Here is a 24,202-nt window from a genome sequence, read left to right on the forward strand (position 1 = left end):
GTAGGAAAACTAGGATTCAAATCAAACATTCTGATTGCTTGGCCCCCGCTCTTGGTCATTCATGGAATCTTTTGTTCTACTCCCAGCACTGACTTGGTGAAGGTCTTTAGATTAAACTCCATCTACTTCAGTTTATAAATAAGGAAATTTGCCTAATTTTCTTCTGCCAAAACTGGCAGTTAGTTGCCTTATAACTCCACAACTAGTGAGAACTTAGACTCTCAAACTAAACTTCAAATATGCTAATTCCTGGTGGTAAATCCTTAGAGTACCTCAGAGAAGGATTCTCTTCCCATTCACTGTGGAGAGTGTAAAATTTGCAATCCAAATTATTCAAATATCAATAAAATGCAGCTGTTTTCCAATTTTCTATTTGGTTAGGCTTTTTTTTTTTTTTTTTTTTTTGTCTCTGTGACAAAATGAGAAAAACCATTTAAGGGAGGAAAGGTTTATTTTGTGTCACAGGTCCTAAGGCTTCAGTCCATTGTCAGCTGACTCCATTATTTCTGGGCCTGAGGTGAGACAGTACTTCCTGGTGGAAGGGTTTGGTGAAGCCAAGCTGCACCCGTCATGTGACTGGAAAGCAGAGAGACAGACAGAGGAAAGGTCCAGGGACAGGATATAGTCTCTAAGGGCACACCCTAAAGACTCACTCTCTTCAACTCACTCTCTCCTACAGTCTCCACCCCCCCATAATCCATTCAGCTATGAATCCATCAATGGATTAACCCACTGATGAGAGCAGAGTCCCATGATCGAATCCCTTACCAGAAGGCCCATCTCCGGACATTGCTGCATTGGAGACCAGGCCTTCAACATGAGTCTCAGGAGGACATTCAGATCCAAACCATAAGAATATTTATTCCTTTCTTTATATTCAACTAGAGAGCCTTCCTTAGTCTCCACCATCTCTCTGCCGAAAATTACAGGGTATTTGCCTCAGCTCTGCCCCGGTGTTCTCCTTCTGCCAAGTCTGTTCTTCTCGAACTGTGTCTCACATTCATCTATGCTCCTGTATCTTGTCCGCATAATCCTCGTCCTCAAACCATGGATTAATCTTGGATTAATCTTTGTAAGACATTATTTGGGTCATTCCCTGGCTCAAAAGTCTTCGAGAACCCCCTCACCAGGTAGATCTAAAATCATTCCCTAAGTAGAAAGATCCTCCATGACAATGATCCCTCGGATACTTTACCGTGTCATTTCTTATTCTCTACCCAGAACTATTCACCTTCCTTACACAGGCATTTGCAGGCTTTGTGCCTTTGCTCGAGCTTATCCTGAGGAATGAAATGCTGTTGCCCTCATCGACTGCTATTGATACCCTGCCCAGATCAAATGCTGTCTCCTCCAAGAAGCCCCTCGAGGTCATTCCCCTAAACATGACCTTTGCTTCTTTTATGTTGTTGTTATTTGCCAAGTCTTTGGAAATCATCAGTCCTTCTCATCCTTTTTAGAGTCAAAGACTTTAAGCAGTTATGAGCAGTATTTATTATTTATAACCCCATCATTGTGCACTAAAACAGAAATGTGAAGAAATCTGCCAAATAACATATATGGAGTGATAGTGGCCAAGTCAAGACGAGGAAAGTCTGAAAGTCTGACCCCATCACTAATGCTACTGTATCAGGATTCAAATACCTTGTATCCCTGATTAAATATGCAATTTACTATAAATATCTGACAGCCCCATGACTTGCTGTTATCTGTGTGAAAGACCTCATTTGTTTTCTCTACTTTATTTCTATACCTCAGAGCACCTAGAATATTACCTTGACCCGAATAGATGCTCATTAAAATATCATTGTAGGACCTCATGGATGAGTCTTGCTGAAGATAAAGCATCTCCAGTTTTGAGAGACAATCTACAAAGTCTTTGGCTTGAAGACCAAGACAGGCTAGAGTTTATACCTTTCTTTATTTAATCAATATTTTTAAATTGGCTCAAGTAACACATTTAACATCATGAAAGTTTGAAAATTGAACTGAATGCCCCAAATATGTTGACAGTCAAAAAGAACGTTAGCCAGCTCATGCACCTGTTTCCTGGCCTGAATTATTCCCGTGATTCTGGATTTTAAACTCAGACTCTATTTTTAACTGTTATTGAACCATTACTGTAGCCACCTTACACGCAGCAGAGTAGGAAATAAATAATTAGCAACTTAATTTTCCAGCTTATAACTACAAATCATACCTGGGTACTTTGCTGCCTGTCTTTCACACAGATGTGTAGGTCTACCCTCATATATGCATGCGTGCACAACACAAAACACACACACACACACACACACACACACGCCATCCAATCACACAACTGTGTTGGAAAGACAGCAAGAGGGAATTCTCTGCCCATGGTGAGCCTTACATCATTCATTACCATAACAATGATAATTGGTTTTCCTTTTGTCATTATTATTGAAAGTCCAGATTCACTGTAAACGCAAATACAGATTTAAAAGTACTAGAGAGCCAGGTAGCAGCTTGATGTGACACCTAAGAATCTCTAAGGATCTACATAGCCCTCAATAGGAGATAAAAAGCAATTGATGGCTCTCTCTGGGACAAAAGTGGCAAGATGACATGTCTACACTATATCTATTAGTTCTCGGTCTTCTTCCCCATCCGTCACAGGAACAGACTGACTTCAACCAACAGTTTACATCAAACTCATTTTCTAGACAAAGAAACTGAGGCTTGACAGAGAATGAAGTATCAGCTGAGCCAGGCAGCATCCTGAGCGCCCGTAATTCACTTTGCCCCTGGGTTTCTGCACCCCTCATCCTTTTTCTTCTCAGCGTTTCAGGGCATTGTTCCTTAGGTTTGCACGGAGTTGGCTGGAGGTAGGCACCATAGGTTTGATTGATACAGCAATTTGCGTCTCAAGGCATCGCTCGATAAATACAGTGCATTGAAAGGCTACTCTCTCACAAGCCAATTTCCCCCTCTGGGCTGACTTTAGAAGCTCATTGATGTCACTTCCTTCCTCAGTCAGCAAGTGAATTTTCTTTAATTCTCAAGACCAGCTGTCCATGCTGTCAACAGAAAGTTATTAAAATTCCTTTAAAGTGAATAAAAATAGCCTAAAAGCAAATGTACTTGGAAACAGGAAAGAATCAGTATGCAAAGTCCACAAACCTCTGAGCAAAATAATGTTGATCCAACCAGAGATTTCAAACACTGTATATTCAAGATGCAAAAAGAAAAAAAATAATTAAAAGATGCTAAGCCACATACCCCTTAATCTTTTACTAGCAGAGGCTTTTCACTGTTAAAATTTATCCCCCTTAACTCCATTTCTCTTTTTCAAATATGATTTGAATAAATTGGGGGATGAGTTAGGTTTTACTGAAGTCGGAATTCCCTTCTTTTTCCTTGCATGGACCAAAGAACATTTATATCTCCACCAGATGTAGATGAGATGATCCATAAGCAAGAAAAATACATGATCATTAGCGCCATTCAAAAACCACTAGGACTACAAAATAATATGATATATTTTAATTTACTATAATTTTAATAGCTCAAAGGAAAAAGATCACTTTCTCTTATTCATGGAAATGAACTGTCTGGCTCCCAAGTCCCTCGGATTCTCGACCAATTGCCTGACCACAGTCACTAAAAGACTGCCCTGTCAACTTCTTTATTTTTTTTAACTTGTTTTTTTTTTTTAGTTAGTAGAATGTATTTTGACATATCATACCTACATGGAGTATAACTTCCCATTCTTGTGGTTGTACATGATGTGGAGCTACACTGGTCATGTATTCATATATGATCATAGAAAAGTTATGTCCGATTCATTCTCCTGTCTTTCCTATTTGCATCCCCACTTCCTTCCCTTCATTCCCAACTTCTGAATCAGCTCAGAGCTCTCCCTCAGTCTCCCAGCAACAGTTCTCCCACTTTGTTGCCTGAATTATACACAATCTGATAACCAAGTCCCTCCAAAGCATGGACATGTTCCCTGCCACACATATCACCTGCAGTCACCCACCACTTCCTCATAGAAGCAGACACCTACCCTGAATGCTGGACTCCCTCTGGCCTTTTGCCAAGGAAACTTAGACCCAGAGTGTCCCCAGATAGGCCAGGTTTATATTTTGGGTTACCTACCCATTGCTTGAGCTATCAAGTTCAGCTTGCCACCACCCAGGGCTTTCTACTTATAGGTAGTACACAATGCAATTCGAAAGAAACTTTTATATCCACTGTAGCTGTGCCACAAAACTTTATTTTAGTAAACTGCAGATTAGTAAAAGAAAAAAAAGTGGAAACTTGCCTAAATTAAGCTAAAAAGACAATTTATAACATTGTCGATCCTCAATAGAAGTAAAAATCATAATCTTCTAAGTTATCTAGGCTTAACTCTCAATCTTTAACTTCCTTTGCCAAAATTTGGAATGTTTATTGTGTTCTTAATAGAGAATTAATAATACTAAAGATGTTTATAAAATAGGGGAACTTTTAGATCCCCATTGCTAGGACACGTAAAAATTCTTGGAAAGTAAATTAGGAACTATTTCAAAAGAGTGCTGCCATCACAAAACAAAGTATTCAGTATGGTCCAAGATTCAACAGAGGTCAACTTGGGGCCCCATCATGGGCCCTCTAATATTTTTTTTAACCCATGAACCTTTCCTTTTATGAGGAAGTAGAAGTCAAGAGTAGCTGCCTTCGACATGTTGAGTCTTGTACAAGCTGCACCCACTGAACATGCTGCCGATTATTCTGCAAATATGCACTGACTACCTGAGAGAAGCCAGCACTGGGCTGAATCCTGGAGATTCACAATAAATAAAATGAACCCAGATCCTGACATTATAGGAGGCAAGCAAAAAAGCAAACAAACATACAAATAAAATAATGGCAAATTATGGTCAGTGGTATGGGAGAAGCAATGGGCTGAGATGGAGAATCACAAGAGATGGTGTGACAGGGAAGAACCCCCAGCTCTGAATATTAAACGGAAAACAAAAAAATACAAAGAGCCAGCCCTGTCAGTTGGAGAGAAAACACTTTATGCAAAGGACCAGAGGCCTTAGAGGACTAGAAACAGACATAAAACCAAAGTGATTGGAGGCCAGCAGAGGAAAAGGAACAGCCTGCAGGGTGAGATGGGAGAGATAGGCAACTTGAGCTATCAAGTTCAGCTTGCCACACCCCGCAGAGGATGAGATGTAGGAAGAGGTTTGAAGAAAACCAGAATGCAAGCACGGAGAGCCCAGCAGGCGAAAGTCGAAGTTCAGGGAGAGACATTGATGGGCTCCACAAGGCAGCGGCTGAGGACAGAGTGGCCTGAATTGTAGATACAGGTGGACAGTTCCTATCTGGTCCCTGTGCCTTTCTATAAGTGATGGCTGCAGCTCTGTGCCCCTTTGCAATGTAAAGACAAAGTTCTACTTCCTTGAGTTATTAAATCTGCCCTGTTTCATATTGCCATATCTGTCCTCGACCCCCAAAGGCTCAGATTACTTTTTAAAATATTATTTGATGGGCGGGGAGTGTGAGACGCCAGCATTCCACAGATATAGACTATCAAATTCCTGGGCTGGGATTGTGGCTCAGCGGTAGAGCGCCCGCCTCCCACGTGTGAGACCCTGGGTTCGATCCTCAGCACCACATAAAAATAAATAAGTGAAATAAAGGTGTTGTGTCCAACTACAACTAAAAAATAAAATATTAAAAAAAAAAGAATATCAAATTCCTCTACATACATAAATAACAGGTTTATTTGCTCCCCAGAAAAAAAGGGGAGTAGATTCATGACCTTAACTCCTTTTCCTTCCCCTATTTCAACACTTGACATGTAGCATTTTCAAAATGGTTTAAGCATCCCTACAGGAAGGGTCATGCTAACTGTGGGTCATAGTACAGAAGTAGACAATGTCCCAGAAGAGGAGGAAATAGAGTTCTTTGGGAATAGGAGCAAGCCATTTGGCAGCAACTGTCTTGTTCACAGTTGAGTCCCCAGAGTTTAGTATCCACATAAGACATATAGTAGCTGCTTGTGTTGGTCAGCTTTTTTTTCATCACTATGACCAAAATACCCGACATGAACAACTTGGAGAAGGTAAGATTTATTTTGGCTCATGGTTTCACGATTAGGTCTGTGGTAGGCTGCCTCCAAGGCAGAAACATCATGGTGGAAGGAAATAGCAAAAGAAAAGTTGCTCACTTCATGGCAGGCAGACAGCAGAGAGAAAGATGAGAGAGGGTCTTGGAAAAATAGAGTCCTCAAAGCCATAACCCCAGGGGGCTACTTCCTCCAGTCATGCCCCAGCACCCTAGAGTCCTCAGCATCCCTCAGTAATCCATTCAAAGTATTAATCCATCAAATGGATTAATCCAGTGATGATGTCAGAGCCCTCATGATCTGGTCTTTTCACCTGTGAACATTCCTGCCTAGCCTAGCACATGAGCCTAGTCCAGATCCAAGCCATAACACTACTCAAATGATATTTGTTCCTAAATGAATAAATAACACATGATATCACTCTTTCTGATCCTTATTTCCTATATCCACGTGTTGTCAACTGCTTTCAACCTTTTCTTCAACATGCTTTCTTTGTTTTTTCCCTTGATCTTTCTTCCTATTTCTAATTCCCTGGTCTAAGCCCCAAGCCACCATCTAGTTTATCCATCCCACCAAGGCCTCCTACTTATTCTGTCATTTCTCTCCCTACCTTGTTCCATCTATCCACCACCAGTTGACCCTTCCTTCATGTCCCACTTCTTCTGAGGAGCCATACTCCTGCCCAATTGTCTGTTGCTTCAAACATAAAGAAATTGGCTGGTTCTCAGGTCAGCCACACTGTTTCCTTCTGACCCTCCCAGCTAGTCCCACCAGTCGTTTTCATGGATCTCTCCAACTCTATCCATTTTCTGAAGGTCTCATTATTCTGATTCCTTTACCTACTTGGCAAGTTTTATCTCTGAACTTACATTTAATTTCTTGTCTTCACCATATTTTAAGCATTTGCTCAAACATACCTATCCAAAAAGATGCAGATATAAAAGCTATTCTAAACTCTGTTAACAAAAAGGCTAGCCACAAATCAATTGAAATTGTGGTCCTGTGTTGGCAATGACATATTTCTGCATAAGTTGAAAGGGAATATAACGATGGTTAATGGCAGCATATTGCTAGAAATCTGTGTCCCCAAGACCAATCACATTGGTTGGGCCAATTGCAGAGCAGTTACTCAGTACCCCTGAAGAAATGGTCAATACAGAGCATGAGATCCTGTTTGAATTAGTTTCCTTTTTCTGCTATAAGAAATTATAGTCATTCCTTGGTATCCACTGGAATTGTCCCAGAAACCCCCTTGGATATCCAAATCTGAAGATGCTGAAGTCCCTCGTGTAAAATGGTGTAGTATTTGTTTATAACCTATAAACATCCTCCTGTAGACTTCAAATCATTTCTTGGTTATCTATACTATCTAATACAATGAAGGCTATGTAAACAGTTGCTATACTGAATTACTTTGGGCATAATGACAAGGAAAAAATAAGTCACTACATGTTCAGGGCAGATGCAATTTTTTTTCAAAAAAAAAATTTAACAATGATTAGCTTAATCTATGAATTTGGAACTCAGACACAAGAGATCCAATTACACCACCAACCTGATTCTCTTAAAACAGCACAAATCTGTTAATCTTCCAGTCTGGAGGTCAGAAGTTCAGATGGATCTCACTAGGCGAAGGTGTTGGCCAGGCTGCCTTCCCTCTGGAGGCTCTAGGGGAGACTCACCTTCCTCCCCTTTTTCAGGTTCCAGAGGCTGCCCACAGTCCTGGGCTCATGGTACACTTCCAGCACTAAGCCACTCCAACCCCTGCTACCATCATCATCTCATGGTCTTCCCTCAGCCTTTGACCTCCTTCCCTCTGTGATAGGGAAGGACCCTTGGGTCTACATTGTACACACCTGGATCATCCAAGATCATCTTCCCATCTCCAGATCCTTAATCATATCTACAAAGTCCCTGTGCCATGTAAGGTTCCATACTCACGGGTTCCAATGGTTAGGATGGGGACATTTGGGGGGGTCCATTATTGAACCTACCATCATTGTCCCATCAGCTTCCATAACCTACAGGTATCTTCATTTTAATTGAGGACACTAATCTCAATAACTTCTCCTTAAATTCTGTTCCTTCTCATATTATATCTCAAGTAACATCCTTAAACTAAAAGAACCTCTAGCTAAAAACTTGAGTGTTGTCCCTGCTCCCTGTTGCTGTACTCCTCACCTTCAATCAGTCTCCAGAACCTACTCAGGAACACCACCTGCTCCAGGACCCTCTTCCCCTCTCTCACTGCCTGGGCTCAAGCCCTCATCTCTCCTGCCTGGACAGTGGACATGCCCATTGTTCTCCTCTACCCCCACTCCTCCACCCATCTTCTGCACTACTGCCCAGTCCGCCTTTTTCCACGACAGCTTTGGTCACCGCATCCCCTTCTGAAAGACCTTTGCTGACTCTCTGCCTACAAGGTCCCCAATTTCACTTCAAGTTACACCACATTCCAGGGTTGGTTCTTTCCCTCTTCCCACACCCTGTATGTCCCACCTGCTACAGCATATGCTTATGCGATCGTCACCCCCTTATTCACCATGCATGTGTTCCAAGATGCTCTGCCAGGACTTAAAACTGTAGACAGTACCAAACGCTATATATAGAGTATGTCATTTCCTATGTTGGCGGACCTACGATAACGTTTAATTTATAAATTAGGCACAGTAAGAGATTAATAGCAACTAGTAATAAAATAGAACAATCGTAACAACATACTGTAATAAAAGTTAACTTAAAATTTATGAATTATTTATTCCTGAAATTTTCCATTTAATATAGACCCCGGTTGACCATGAATAATTGAAACTGTGAAGAGTGACTGGGCAGATGGGGGGGGGGGGAGAAACGACTGTATACCCAGCTCAGAACGCCCCACAATTCACCAAACACACCCTACTCTTGCCTTCCTCTGAGATGTTACTCATTCTGACCCCTGCGATCCGGAATGCCCCTCTCCCATCTTTTGCTTTCAAAACTCATACAGGTTTTATTTTAATCCTCTCAAATCTGGGAGGGTGTGGTATTGTGAGCTCTTGTTCTAGATGGGCAGATAAGCCAGAGCATTATATAACTGATCCCAAATCAAACACTTAGTAATTGGTACAGCTGTCCTTACATGCCAGGCTCCAACTCCTTTTCTGGACTTCAGTGGGCACCTCCATCTCTCAGGTCTGATTATTTCATTACTTGGGTTCTCATTTTTCTCCAGAATTCCTCCAGATTTCCCTCCATCCCTATGAAATAAAACTAAGACTTTGTAATGGTGTTCTCACCCCCAGTACCCAGTCCAGCTTCTTCTCCACTTGGCAACGAGAGCTGAGTGGTAATTTTAAAACCACAAGTCGTGACATTTTAATGTCCCTACTTATATTCTGGCTTAAATCCCCTTAATGGCTGATTTTCTACTTCTCTTGAGATGATCATAAATCTCCCAAAAAATGTTCTCCCTGGACTTACCTGCAGCCTGGGTCCTGCCTGCCTGTCCAGCCTCACCTCACATACCACCCTTCCTTCTCCCCTCTGGGGCCATCTTGCCTTCCTTTCCATTTCTTGGACTCACCCTCTTCCTCCTGCCACGTGGTCTTTTCTCATGGTCTTCCTTCCGCTGGAATGTTCTTCCCCCTTTTCTCAGGGAAGTTAAATGTCTTGTCATCTTTCTAATTTCATTTCAAATGTCACTTCTTTAAAACTGGTGATCTGCCTAATTCAGAAGATTTTTCTCTAACTACTTTGCCTCTTCTTTAAACACTCTGCATATAATCTAACCCAAATCAAACCCAAATATTAAAACATATCAAGAGTATTTTATTGAACAGTACCCTTTAAAATGAAGAAAATTGTTGTTTGTTTTTTCTAGAAACTCTTGAGTTTGGCCCCTGGCATTTCCCAATAATGATCCCTTAGCGCACTCTTCATACCGTCATTCCATTTCCTGCCCTCCTCGTGCTTCTTCTCTTTCCCCCATGTGATTCCTCACCTCGTTCTGAATACTTGGAAAATTTTAGCATATGTTTATGATTGGTTGATTAATTGAATGGGTAGGTTTCATTTATGTTTTCATCTTTTTTTAAAAAAATAGTTTGTCAGTTTCTTAAACAACTAAATATGCAACTACCATACAACCCAGCAACTATACTTCTGGGCATTTACTGTAGAGAAATGAAGACTTATGTTCACACCAAAACCTATACACATGTTTAAAGCAGATTTACTCATGATAGTCAAAACTACCCACATGTCTTGAACAGGTGAATGGCTAAACAAAGGTGATGCATCCCTACTACGGAATAGTACTCAGCAAGGAAAAGACACTAACTACTGACACAGGTGGCAACCTAAATGAATACCCAGAGAATGACACCAAGTGACAAAACACCAATTCCCAAATGTGGTATAGTCTATATTACCCCATGTATATTCCATTTCTATAACATTCTTGGTTTTCAAGATGTTATCATGGGGGGAAACTGGGTAAAGGGTATGAGGACTCTGTCTGAATTATTTCGTACAACTGCATGTGACTGAAGTCAATTATTAAAGTTTTTATTTTTTTAAAAAAAGGACTTGTTTACTAAAGTAGACAGAACACACTGAGTTGTTCACCGACTCAAGATCACTGTGGAGCCATCAGATTTCTTCTTGCTTTTTTTTTCTGGTGATTCATTGGTTATTTACTATTCCCTAAGGATTTCACTTCCTTCTACTCAAGATGTACATGACCTTAATCCCTCTGAGGTTATTTTCACAATTATTGAGGTTGGTGGGTTTTAGAGTACTTGTTCTTTATGTCCCTTTGTTGCCTCTCATACAACCACTCTGAATTTTGTCTTTTCTGACCAAGAGACCACTGACAGGTTTTTCCTGTCCCCAGAAGAAAATCACAAAGGATAATCATGTCTCCCTCACTGCACAGGTAGAAGAGGCGTGTTGAAAGGTCGCACTTCTGCCACCTGCCACCTCAAGTCTCCTTGTCTATTCCCAGGGTACCCTGCGCTCAGTGTCGGCATTATACTTCAACAGGTTGTCCTTGTTTGGAAACCTGTGACTGGCTGTTGTTCGAATTTGTCTTCGGTCCTTTTCATCTCTTCATTTCTTTGCCAACATTTAATACATTCTGCTGATGATCACCCTTATTGGATTTCATTTTCTGTTATCTTCACCTAACATGCTTTATTTTGGTTTTCACTGTCTCCCCACACACACACGAGCCAATAACTGGAGTGACCTGAAGGGTCCATATGATGACGCAAACCCTTGGTCAGACAGCCAGTGAGTGCTAAGGCAGTTTTGACTGACAGCAGAGAAGAATCAGCATTGCATTTTTTTAAAAAATTGATTTTCATGCTAAAAAAAAAATTCTTTTTGTTTTTCTTTTTCAGTGATTACAGAAAAAAACCAGGAACGTAGTACCAACCAGGTATTTCCACACTTCTCATAAACTGTAAGATAGAATTTTGTTTTAAATGTTGATGATCAAGCATGTGTAAATGTTGAAAGTGTTATGCTGGTGGTTAGATATGAGCAATGCATGTTATTGATTTTGAGAACAAATAAACTCGTCCACTGTGGATGATCCTGCAACTTTCTTTGTCTGTCCCCAACCCTATTCCTTCTTTTTTTTTTTTATTGTTGGTTGTTCAAAACATTACATAGTTCTTGATATATCATCTTTCACACTTTGCTTCAAGTGGGTTATGAACTCCCATTTTTAGCCCATATACAGATTGCAGAATCACATCAATTACACATCCATTGATTTACATATTGCCATACTTGTGACTGTCATGTTCTGCTACCTTTCCTATCCTCTACTATCCCCCCTCCCCTCCCCTCCCCACCCTTCTTCTCTCTCTACCCCCCCTATTGACCTTCATTTCTCCCCCTTGTATTATTTTTCCCTTTCCCCTCATTTCCTCTTGTATGTTCTTTTGTATAACCCTGAGGGTCTCCTTCCATTTCCATGCAATTTCCCTTTTCTCTCCCTTTCCCTCCCACCTCTCATCTCTGTTTAATGTTAATCTTCTTCTCATGCTCTTCGTCCCTACTCTGTTCTTAGTTACTCTCCTTATATCAAAGGAGACATTTGGCATTTGCTTTTTAGGGATTGGCTACCTTCACTTAGCATAATCTGCTCTAGTGCCATCCATTTCCCTGCAAATTCTATGATTTTGTCATTTTTTAATGCAGAGTAATACTCCATTGTGTATAAATGCCACATTTTTTTAATCCATTCGTCTATTGAAGGGCATCTGGGTTGGTTCCAAAGTCTTGCTATTGTGAATTGAGCTGCTATGAACATCGATGTAGCAGTGTCCCTGTAGCATGCTCTTTTTAGGTCTTTAGGGAATAGACCAAGAAGGGGAATAGCTGGGTCAAATGGTGGCTCCATTCCCAGCTTTCCAAGAAATCTCCATACTGCTTTCCAAATTGGCTGCACCAATTTGCAGTCCCACCAGCAATGTACAAGTGTACCCTTTTCCCCACATCCTCGCCAGCACTTGTTGTTGTTTGACTTCATAATGGCTGCCAATCTTACTGGAGTGAGATGGTATCTTAGGGTGGTTTTGATTTGCATTTCTCTGACTGCTAGAGATGGTGAGCATTTTTTCATGTACTTGTTGATTGATTGTATGTCCTCCTCTGAGAAGTGTCTGTTCAGGTCCTTGGCCCATTTGTTGATTGGGTTGTTAGTTATCTTATTGTCTAATTTTTGGAGTTCTTTGTATACTCTGGATATTAGGGCTCTGTCTGAAGTGTGAGGAGTAAAGATTTGTTCCCAGGATGTAGGCTCTCTATTTACCTCTCTTATTGTTTCTTTAGCTGAGAAAAAACTTTTTAGTTTGAGTAAGTCCCATTTGTTGATTCTAGTTATTAACTTTTGTGCTATGGGTGTCCTATTGAGGAATTTGGAGCCCGACCCCACAGTATGTAGATCGTAGCCAACTTTTTCTTCTATCAGACGGCGTGTCTCTGATTTGATATCAAGCTCCTTGATCCATTTTGAATTAACTTTTGTGCATGGCGAGAGAAAGGGATTCAGTTTCATTTTGTTGCATATGGATTTCCAGTTTTCCCAGCACCATTTGTTGAAGATGCTATCCTTCCTCCATTGCATGCTTTTAGCCCCTTTATCAAATATAAGATAGTTGTAGTTTTGTGGATTGGTTTCTGTGTCCTCTATTCTGTACCATTGGTCCACCCGCCTGTTTTGGTACCAGTACCATGCTGTTTTTGTTACTATTGCTCTGTAGTATAGTTTGAAGTCTGGTATCGCTATACCGCCTGATTCACACTTCCTGCTTAGCATTGTTTTTGCTATTCTGGGTCTTTTATTTTTCCATATGAATTTCATGATTGCTTTCTCTATTTCTACAAGAAATGCCGTTGGGATTTTGATTGGCATTGCATTAAACCTATAGAGAACTTTTGGTAATATCGCCATTTTGATGATGTTAGTTCTGCCTATCCATGAACAGGGTATATTTTTCCATCTTCTAAGATCTTCTTCTATTTCTCTCTTTAGGGTTCTGTAGTTTTCATTGTATAAGTCTTTCACCTCTTTTGTTAGGTTGATTCCCAAGTATTTTATTTTTTTTGAAGATATTGTGAATGGAGTGGTTGTCCTCATTTCCATTTCAGAGGATTTGTCACTGATATACAGGAATGCCTTTGATTTATGCGTGTTGATTTTATATCCTGCCACTTTGCTGAATTCATTTATTAGCTCTAATAGTTTCTTTGTAGACCCTTTTGGGTCTGCTAGGTATAGAATCATGTCATCTGCAAATAGTGATAATTTAAGTTCTTCTTTTCCTATTTTGATGCCTTTAATTTCTTTCATCTGTCTAATTGCTGTGGCCAGTGTTTCGAGAACTATGTTGAACAGAAGTGGTGATAGAGGGCATCCCTGTCTTGTTCCAGATTTTAGAGGGAATGCCTTCAATTTTTCTCCATTCAGAATGATGCTAGCCTGAGGCTTAGCATAGATTGCTTTTACAATATTGAGGTATGTTCCTGTTATCCCTAGTTTTTCTAGAGTTTTGAACATAAAGGGATGCTGTACTTTGTCGAATGCTTTTTCCGCATCTATCGAGATGATCATATGGTTCTTATTTTTAAGTCTATTGATGTGGTGAATAACATTTATTGATTTCCGTATATTGAACCAGCCTTGCATCCCAGGGATGAATCCTACTTGATCATGGTGCACAATTTTTTTGATATGTTTTTGTATCCGATTCACCAGAATTTTATTGAGGATTTTTGCATCTAGGTTCATTAGAGATATTGGTCTGAAGTTTTCTTTCTTTGAAGTGTCTTTGTCTGGTTTAGGTATCAGGGTGATGTTGGCCTCGTAGAATGAATTTGGAAGTTCTCCCTCTTTTTCTATTTCCCGAAGTAGCTTGAAAAGTATTGGTATTAGTTCCTCTTTAAAGGTTTTGTAAAATTCTGCTGTATACCCATCCGGTCCTGGGCTTTTCTTAGTTGGTAGTCTTTTGATGGTTTCTTCTATTTCCTCAATTGATATTGGTCTGTTTAGGTTGTCTATATCCTCCTGACTCAATCTGGGCAGATCATATGACTTCAGAAATTTATCGATGCCTTCACTATCTTCTAATTTATTGGAGTATAAGGATTCAAAATAATTTTTGATTATCTTCTGTATTTCTGAAGTGTCTGTTGTGATATTGCCTTTTTCATCCCGTATGCTAGTAATTTGAGTTCTCTCTCTTCTTCTCTTCGCTAGCATGGCTAAGGGTCTGTCGATTTTGTTTATTTTTTCAAAGAACCAACTTTTAGTTTTGTCAATTTTTTCAATTGTTTCTTTTGTTTCGATTTCATTAATTTCAGCTCTGATTTTAATTATTTCTTGCCTTCTACTTCTTTTGCTGTTGTTTTGCTCTTCTTTTTCTAGGATTTTGAGATGAAGCATGAGATCATTTATTTGTTGGTTTTTTCTTTTTTTAAGGAATGAACTCCAAGCAATGAATTTTCCTCTTAGAACTGCTTTCAATGTGTCCCACAGATTCCGATATGTTGTGTCTGTGTTTTCATTAATCTCTAAGAATTTTTTAATTTCCTCCTTGATGTCTTCTATAACCCATTGATCATTCAGTAACCTATTGTTCATTCTCCAAGTGATGTATGCTTTTTCCTTCCTTCTTTTATCGTTGATTTTCAGTTTCATTCCATTATGGTCAGATAGGATGCATGGTATTATCTCTCCTCCTTTATATTGTCTAAGCGTTGCCCTGTGACATAATATATGATCTATTTTTGAGAAGGATCCATGTGCTGCTGAGAAAAAAGTGTAACTGCTTGATGTTGGGTGGTATATTCTATATATGTCAATTAAGTCTAGGTTATTAATGGTGTTATTGAGTTCTATAGTTTCCTTATTCAACTTTTGTTTGGAAGATCTGTCCAGTGGCGAGAGAGGTGTGTTGAAGTCTCCCATGATTATTGTATGGTGGTCTATTAGACTCTTGAACTTGAGAAGAGTTTGTTTGATGAACATAGCTGCACCATTGTTTGGGGCATATATATTTATGATTGTTATGTCTTGTTGGTGTATGGTTCCCTTAAGCAGTATGTAGTGTCCCTCTTTATCCCTTTTGATTAACTTTGGCTTGAAATCTATTTTATTTGATATGAGTATGGACACTCCTGCTTTTTTCCGAAGTCCATATGAGTGATATGATTTTTCCCAACCTTTCACCTTCAGCCTATGTATGTCTTTTCTTATCAAATGCGTCTCCTGTAGGCAGCATATTGTTGGTTCTTGTTTTGAGATCCATTCTACTAGCCTGTGTCTCTTAATTGGTGAGTTTAAGCCATTAACATTTAGGGTTATTATTGAGATATGGGTTGTTCTTCCAGCCATATTTGTTTATTTATGTTACTAAACATGGTTTGTTTTCCTCTTTGATTATTCCCCCCCCTTTACTGTCCTACCTCCCACTGTTGGTTTTCATTGTTATTTTCCATTTCCTCTTCCTGTAATGTTTTGCTGAGGATGTTTTGAAGAGATGGTTTTCTAGCTGCATATTCTTTTAACTTTTGTTTGTCGTGGAAGGTTTTAATTTCATCTTCCATCCTGAAGCTTAATTTCGCTGGATACACAATTCTTGGTTGGAACCCATTTTCTTTCAGTGTTTGAAATATGTTATTCCAGGATCTTCTAGCTTTCAGAGTCTGTGTTGAAAGATCAGCTGTTATCCTGATTGGCTTGCCCCTAAATGTAATCTGCTTCCTTTCTCTTGTAGCTTTTAAAATTCTCTCCTTATTCTGTATGTTGGGCATCTTCATTATAATGTGTCTAGGTGTGGATCTCTTATAATTTTGCACATTCGGCGTCCTGTAGGCTTCTAGAATTTGGGATTCTGTCTCATTCTTCAAGTCTGGGAAGTTTTCTCGTATTATTTCATTAAATAAATTGCTCATTCCTTTGGTATGGAGTTCTATACCTTCCTGTATCCCAATGACTCTTAAGTTTGGTCTCTTAATGTTATCCCATATTTCTTGGATGTTCTGCTCATGGTTTCTTAACAGTCTTGCTGAGCTGTCTATGTTCTTTTCAAGTTGAAATACTTTGTCTTCATTGTCTGATGTTCTATCTTCTAAGTGTTCTACTCTGCTGGTAGTACTCTCAATTGAGTTTTTAAGTTGGTTTATTGCTTCCTGCATTTCTAGGATTTCTGTTTGTTTGTTTTTTATAACCTCTATCTCCCTGTATAGTTGATCCTTTGCTTCCTGGATTTGTTTGTGTAATTCCTTGTCGAAGTGATCTTTCATTGTCTGATTTTGCTGTCTAATTTCTTCCTTGATACTCCAGATCATCTGAAGCATATATATCCTGAATTCTTTATCTGACATTCCATCTGCTGCAGCTGTTACCTCTTCTAAAGTTGAGCTGACCTGCATTGCTTGTAGTCCTTTCTTTCCTTGTCTTTTCATACTGCTTGCGTTTCTTTCTTCTTGGTGAAACTGTTGTGTTTTTGAAATTTTTCCCCCCCCCTATATATTTATGTTGCTCTTGTATAGTTGAAAATTCTCCCTTGCAGGTGCGGGCAGGGGCTCTGCTCTGCCCCTCCTCCAATTGGTGTGAGGTGTCTACCACGCCCGCGGACCCCTGGGCCTGATCCGCTTTTCTGTCGCAGGTCTGCCTACCTTGCAGGTGGGGGCGAAGGCTCTGCCCTGCCCCTCCTACCACGCCCGGGGACCGCTAGGCCTGATCTGCAGGTTGGTCGCAGGTCTGCCCACCTTGTGGGCAAGGGTGTCAGTTCCGCTCCGCCCCCACTCCAATTGGGGTCACTTGACCACCACACAGGCGAGCCGCTGGGCCTGATCTGGGCGCGGGCTAAGGCTCTGCTCTGCCCCTACTCCAGTTGGGGTGAAGTGTGTACCACGCTGGCAGGCCGCTGGGCCTGATCCACAGGTCTGTTGCAGGTCTGCTTACCTTGCCAGCGTGGGCGGTGGCTCTGCCCTGCCCCTCTTACCACGCCTGCAGACCGCTGGGCCTGATCTGCAGGTTGGTCGCAGGTCTTCCTACCTTGCGGGCGTGGGCGGCGGCCCCTCTCCTCGCCTCTGGCTCGACGACAAAGCGAGAGAGACTCGGGTATCTGTGACTCACCCTCCCTACCAGGGGACCAACTGTTTCCGTCGCCGCTGGCACCGATGAAGTTTTCTCCTCGGCCGCTCTCCGATGACATCAGATCTCTGCCATGCTGGCATCCCCTGTTCTATGGCTGAATTCCATTTTCTTCTCTTCCAATAGGCGGAGCTGTGCCCTCTGAGCTGAGCTTCTGCCCTCTATGTGCTGACAGAAATCCCTGTACGGTGGCTCCTGGGAGTCTCTCAATCCTGTTAGTCCAGAGCCCTTTCACTTATCCGGCCCCTCCCCCTGTTCCTCCTCCCAGCCAGCCAGCCAGGTCCTGTTCACCAGAGGCGGTTCCCCAAGGATCTGATTACACTTGCAGCCCCACCGCGTGTCCTATATCCCGAACGATGAACACCCTCTCTGTCATTCAATTAAGCCCCAGTGCTGTGGTGGGGTGATCTGGGAACCAACAGTTTAATTTTTCAGGACCCCTTTGGTGGGCACGCCCCCAGAAACTGGCGGCTAAGATCTTGGGTGTCGCCGCTGGTGTTAAGGGGAGGTGGGGATCTGGAGTCCCCTCTGCTTCCCTACAGACACGCCCCCGGTGGTTTCCTGGCTGCTTGTATCTGGAGGGGGTGGGAGTCACACACCTGCTAATGTGGATTCCGCTGGGAAGGAATTCTGTCGGCGGAACTCTGGTGATGTCACCACTCTGCTATGGCAGGCCCCAGGCTCCTTGCCGGAGTGTCCGAAGGGAGGGGTGGGACTGGTCTGTCTCTGGTTGGTTTCAGCTCCCGGTTTGCTATTTCATGAAGGCTTGGCGAGAGACCTCTTCCTAGAGTCCCTGCACCGCTCCTGCTGCGCTGCGCCTCGGAGGCTATCCGCCCTGACGCGGGGGCCGCGTGCAGGCAGCCGACAGTCGCCGAGTCGCGCGGGCAGCGGCTGGCGGGTCTGGACCTCTGCGCTGCGTGGCGGAGATTCACTCGTCTAGCGCAGACTGTCACCTCCAAAAATCCTTCCAATTCCCGGCCGGTCTCTCTTTAGTGGAATTTTGCTAGGAGTTTCTCAGCAGGTCATATCTAAGCGTATCCATGCGTCTCTCTGACCCCTTTGTTGAGGAGGTACTGAAAGCGCTGCCTCCCCTCTCGCCGCCATGTTGGATCCACTTTCCCGACTATTCCTTCTCTCTACCTCTTCCTACCCCAAAATGGGAAAGAGTAGACAAATAGACTCTGCGAGGTCTAGCATGTAAGTGTCCCTCTGACCATACTGGGACCTCTGCATACCATGATGGCAGAAATATCTTTACCTACTTTTACCTAAACAAAAGTGATTCTCCTTTGGGATTTTTCTCAAGTGCTAATTCACCCAGCTAAAAGTCATTCCCTCCTCAGCAGCTAAGGACTGAGCCCCTGGCAGTGGAAACCCACCCCCAGGTGACCTCCCTCTCTGATCTTTAATGTCCATTCACTGTCCTCCGGCATCTTCCTGTCTGCTTCTCTTTTCTTACCCAATCTTCTTACTAATCTATTCTTTCTATTTTCGAATGTATAGAACCTTTCTATATAACCTTTAAAGGGGCTTGAGATCTTCAACCACACAAACCAAAAGAGGTCTGCACCAAAACCCCCTAGTGACCCACTCTGCCTTGTCCCTCTGTGAGCCAGTTTAGCTGCAGTGTCTCCACAGGCCTGTGAACTAGACTCAGAGCATGCAGACATTGGCCTGTAGCAAAATGTGCTCAGATTTCACTCACAGATACAAATCTCTTTGTCTTATTTATTTTTCCTTCTCTGGCATGAATTACAACTCACCCTTGCCAAGGAGAAAAGTGGTCAATCTATATTGATGCCAGTCAAGGGTGCACTTTTCAAAGTCACCTAATGTACTGCAAAGTAAGCTCCAATTCTAGTTCCCATTGTCAATCTACCCAGAGTTCTAGCTTTAACCTAATCTCACCCAACTTTGAACATAGAGACCTCATTTCACTAATATACTGTTACTGCAGAATCAGTAGGCAAAATTGAACACATTAGGGGTTTTTTTTGTTTTTTGTTTGTTTGTTTGTTTGTTTGCTTGCTTTTGAACAGAAGTGTCAACGTTGCTGGGAGCCATAGCATAGCACATGCCTGTAATCCCAGGGGCTCTGGAGGCTGAGGCAAGAGGATCCCACGTTCAAAGCCAGCCTCAGCAACCTAGCCAGACCCTAAGCAACTTAGTGAGACTCTTTCCCTTATTAAAATATTAACAAGGGCTGGGGATGTGATTCAGTGGTTAAGCACCCCTGAGTTTAATCCCTAGTACAAAAAAAGAAAAAAAAAGCATAAATGTTGGTTTTGCAGCCAACTTAATACCTGAGAATATTGTCATTGTATAATAAAGTCGGTTGGCCTTTTCAAATCGTTTATTTGCCTTTGAACTTAATCTCTTTATCATCGTATTTGCAATTATTTGTATGTACCCAAACGGTTTCATAAGCCTGAGCGACAGTTAACCCGTAAAATTTATTGCCGCCCTTTTCATTTAAGTCACATAGAGAATACTTTTCTTATAAAGAGATGTTTTTTCATTAATTTATTAAGTTAAAAGCATTTGGTCAAAACATATATTAAATTCACTTCTTACAGGCAAATTGTCATTTCCTGCATTTTCCTACTTTGTACATTTGGCTAAACGAATAGAATATGCAGACACCAAAACAGAATATTTGGTCATATAATCTTAAACATGGATTTGATGCCAGATACAATCAAGATGGCTGCTAAAGAGACTGACATTCTTGGAACTGTAACTAAGAGAAGGCGATCTTACTACTTTATACAGTCATTCTCAGAACAGATAGTTGTATCGTGCCTTAATTGTCTACCAGCTTATATTTCTAATCCTACCATGGAATTTCTATTCATTTTTCTTCCAATTAGGGATGTGTTCTCCACTCTCAAGAACACACTGGCAGTACAATTCAAAACCCGACTTACACCTCTAATTGATCTCAATCCTGGCAAAGAGTCAAAAACCAGAGTCACCCCCTTTTTCAAACCACTCTGCCACCAAAGGAATTTGGCTCTTGGAAAACATTTTGAAAACTCACTTTGGATAATCAATATAGTATTCTTTATCAGACAAATGCAAAACGGAGCACTGTTGAGCATTAATCTTGCCCCTAAATCCTTCCCACTAGGCACTATAGATTGAGTAATTAAATTGAAATTGAAAATTGAGTCTTTTTTTTTCTTCTTCTTCTTTTTTCTTTGTTTCCACCAGGCAGGCTATGAGTTGTGTACCAATGTGAGAAATCAGGGCTGGGGAGGAGGGAAGCTCCATCCTGCTGGCCAATAGCCAATGTGCATTTTTAGCTCCCAGCTCATTTGCCACACCTGAACTCAGAGAACAAACAACCATTTGAGTCCTCTGGAGGGAGCCTTGGATTCTTTTCTGTGTAATTCACTGGGGAAATTAGTATGCGTTTTTAAAGTAACTTGTTAATGTAGCTTGTTTACGAGAAGAGGACAAAAATGAGCAGCGAATTGCTTGGCAGCTTAGGTCCCAGAAAGGGATGAATGCATGACCCATTTTTTTTTAAGCTGTCTCTTTGGCAATTCAACGCTGCAATCATTTCCTGTCTGGAAAATGTTACTCGTGGAGATGAAATCTCCTATAGGTTTTTACTGCATAATTTTCACCACGGTAGATTAAAGAGAATACCTTAAAAATGCTACCCCCAAATAATTTCAAAAACCAAATTAAAATATGGTCATCATCATGAGAATAGGAAAACTAAAATATAAAAACCTTTCATTTAACTTTTGGAAAAAATGCCTTATTCTATGGTAGACAATGGAAATGTCTAGTAAATTAATACCTTCTGTTTATGTTTCTTTATATAGTAGATAATGGAGCCCATACTGAATTAATACCTCGTGTTTGTGAAGCCAGGTGACGGAGAGGGACACTGGATAGGAGGCTCCTTTTCCTGTGGGGAGATGTGCAGGATGTGGAGAATATTCCAAGTTGAAGATAGCTGGCTCTAATCACCCAGTTCAGAGAGGCCAGTCTGTCAGTGTGTCTTGAAATCTACCTTTGAGATTCCTAGCATCACCATGGCACAGGACCACAAACTGAGAGGACCAAAACACAGATATGTATGGTCTTAACAGTTCTGAAGTCTGAAATCAAGGTACCAGCAGGGGCCTTCTCCCTCTGAAAGGAACTGTTCCTTCCCTCCCACTTCCTAGATTCTCAGGATTGCCAGCTCCAGCAATCCTTGGAGCTCCTCTGCCTGTGGTTGTAGTGCTCCAGTCTCTACCTCTGTCCTCCCTGTGTGACTCCCCTTTTATAAGGATGCAGCCAGAACGAACTCATCAGAACTTGATTATGACTGTAGAGATACCACTTCCAAATATGACCAAACTCCCAGGGACGAGGTGTCAGGGCTGCAACATATCTTTTGGGGGAGAAACAGTTGAACCCATAATGAGCTGGAAATCTTAATCACCTCAATTCCACCTCCCCCTCTGACTGTTGAGCACAGAAAATCCGCCCCTATTGTTAGCACTGATTATTCACCCTGGCTGTGCATCATAAGCACTGTGTAAGCTTGTTAGCACTGATCCAGAACCAAAGTCCCCAAGAAATTTTGAGAAGTTGGATCTAGAGTTAAGTTCAAATGTAGCGCAACTATAGTAGAGCAGACCAGGGTGCGGGTCCTATATGCTTTACAAAGCCCCAAGCATCGCAAACACAGAAAAAGCAAAAATAAGTTTTATTTCTTTCTCAGCCTCATGTTTTAAGTTTGAAAACCTGTGGAGCACACATGGAATAAGAAAGAAGAGCAATGAAACTGAGTTGGGCTCTCTGGTCAAGTGGGCTGTGGTCAGGCTGCGGAATAAAAATCACAGCCTGCCTTGGGAAAACCAAGAGAGAGGCTGCTTTAGTTTTTCAGTATCTGCCCCACATCCCCCGAGGCTGGAGGACAAGAGGCACACTATGCTCCCCCATACTCTCCTCTGCATTTAGGGTGTGAGAATAGTTTGGCATGGTGCTTGGAACCTCCTGGTGCTCTGGAGTCCAGTAAGGCCTGCTGAGCTGGTGACCTAATGACCTTGGCAGAGATAATATTCCCTATCCTTAATGGAGTGTGTGCAATCATGGCCCAGATGTCTCCAACCTGAGCCAAGCTTCCACCCTACCCTCTGCCCAAGTTCCATGGGCCCACTCAGGCCTCTAGTAGCAGAGTGAACTTCATGGAGATTGGGGCTCCTTGAGTCCCCCCAGTCCCAGACTAGGTCTTGGTGGAGTTTCCTTTAAAACTGAAATATTTAGACATACAGAATATAGGCCTCGATTTCCTCTTTTGCTCTAGATCTCACAAATGTTGGAGACAGTCCTACTCAGATATCTGCAATTTCAAAAATTCATTATGTGATTCTAATGAAAAGACAATCCTGAAGAACTTCTCACCTGTAGGCTATAGGATAGATTTCTAACCTTTGAGAAGAAGTCCAAGGTCATTGGATCTTGGTACTCCTTTAGACTAGCCCCCCGCCCCCAACTTCCTAGAATATTTCCCATCCTATTCTTTCAGGAAAACTATTGTGCCACTTATTAAGCCATCCCACCAACACACCAGACCCCTTTTCTGCATGCACAGAATGTGTTCATAAGAGATCTAATTCGTGTATCACCTCTTCCATGGAATATTCCCTAGTCACGCAGCTAAGAATAATCTCTCCATCTCCTGAGGTGCCTTTTTATTTTGACTCCCCTTTGCTGTAGACTTTTTTTATTTTCTACTCTGTATTCCAATTATTTATACCCCAATATGATTTTGGTAATTAGAGAGTATCACTCTAACAGGAAGAAATCTCATTTGGTTCATCTCCGTATCCACTGCTAGGCCTGGCATGTCATAGGGCCCAACCAATTGCTGATCAAATGTAAAATCTTCTGCTTACCAAATTAATACCTTAGTAACCAGAGGGACCACTAAATTTGGGCAGTCTGCTCCCTCTACATTGCCGTGTTTAAACCTGCTGTGTTCTTTAAGGCAGAAACCAGGTATCGTTCTTTTCGTTTCCCAAGTGAGTAATCTAAGCCAAAAACAAGAATCAAAGGCTTGGGAGACCCACATCTTCATTTAACTTTTCTGTCCACAATCCATATTGCCTGCAGCATGTTAAGCAGTTTGCTTAGACTTGGGAACCCATTTCCTTCTTGAATGTGAGCATGCCAGGGGCATTCACTGCTGCCTTTTCAGTGTAGCATGAACTTTAGAACTTCTAAATTTAAAGCAGGATTGCATTACCCTGCACTATTCTTACCAAAATGGCCATGCACTCTAGGAGAGGATTTTGACTTAAAAGATAGTTTCTCTTTGCAAATTCAGCACGAATGGAACAAGTGAAGATCCCATTCTCCTGATTTCCTGTTAAGATTACAATCTAGAATTAGAAGCTGTGCTTTTTAAAATCTATGCAATTTGTGAGTCTTTAAAAAAAGTGTTTGAAGGTGAAATTGAATGG

At 41.5% G+C, this 24,202-nt stretch overlaps 1 protein-coding gene across 11 annotated transcripts in view; it reads left to right on the forward strand.

The window, feature by feature from the left end:
• Chst9 (carbohydrate sulfotransferase 9) overlaps positions 1–24,202 on the forward strand; it is a 268,994-nt gene that overhangs the window by 223,741 nt on the left and 21,051 nt on the right. For 8 of the 11 annotated variants that reach the window (XM_046433284.2, XM_046433295.2, XM_046433305.2 and 5 more), the window contains one exon: positions 11,461–11,498. The exons of 2 other annotated variants lie outside the window; for them this stretch is intronic. In XM_046433284.2, coding sequence (XP_046289240.1) covers positions 11,461–11,498 — 38 coding nt within the window. Of the gene's footprint in view, positions 1–11,460; positions 11,523–24,202 lie in introns of all 11 variants that reach the window. One more of the 11 variants, XM_058578261.1, reaches the window with a different exon arrangement.

This window comes from Marmota monax, unplaced genomic scaffold (genome assembly GCF_021218885.2).
Source record: "Marmota monax isolate L192 unplaced genomic scaffold, Marmota_monax_Labrador192_F-V1.1 WCK01_AAM20220418_F8-fsc00126, whole genome shotgun sequence".
Classification (NCBI taxonomy): domain Eukaryota; kingdom Metazoa; phylum Chordata; class Mammalia; order Rodentia; family Sciuridae; genus Marmota; species Marmota monax.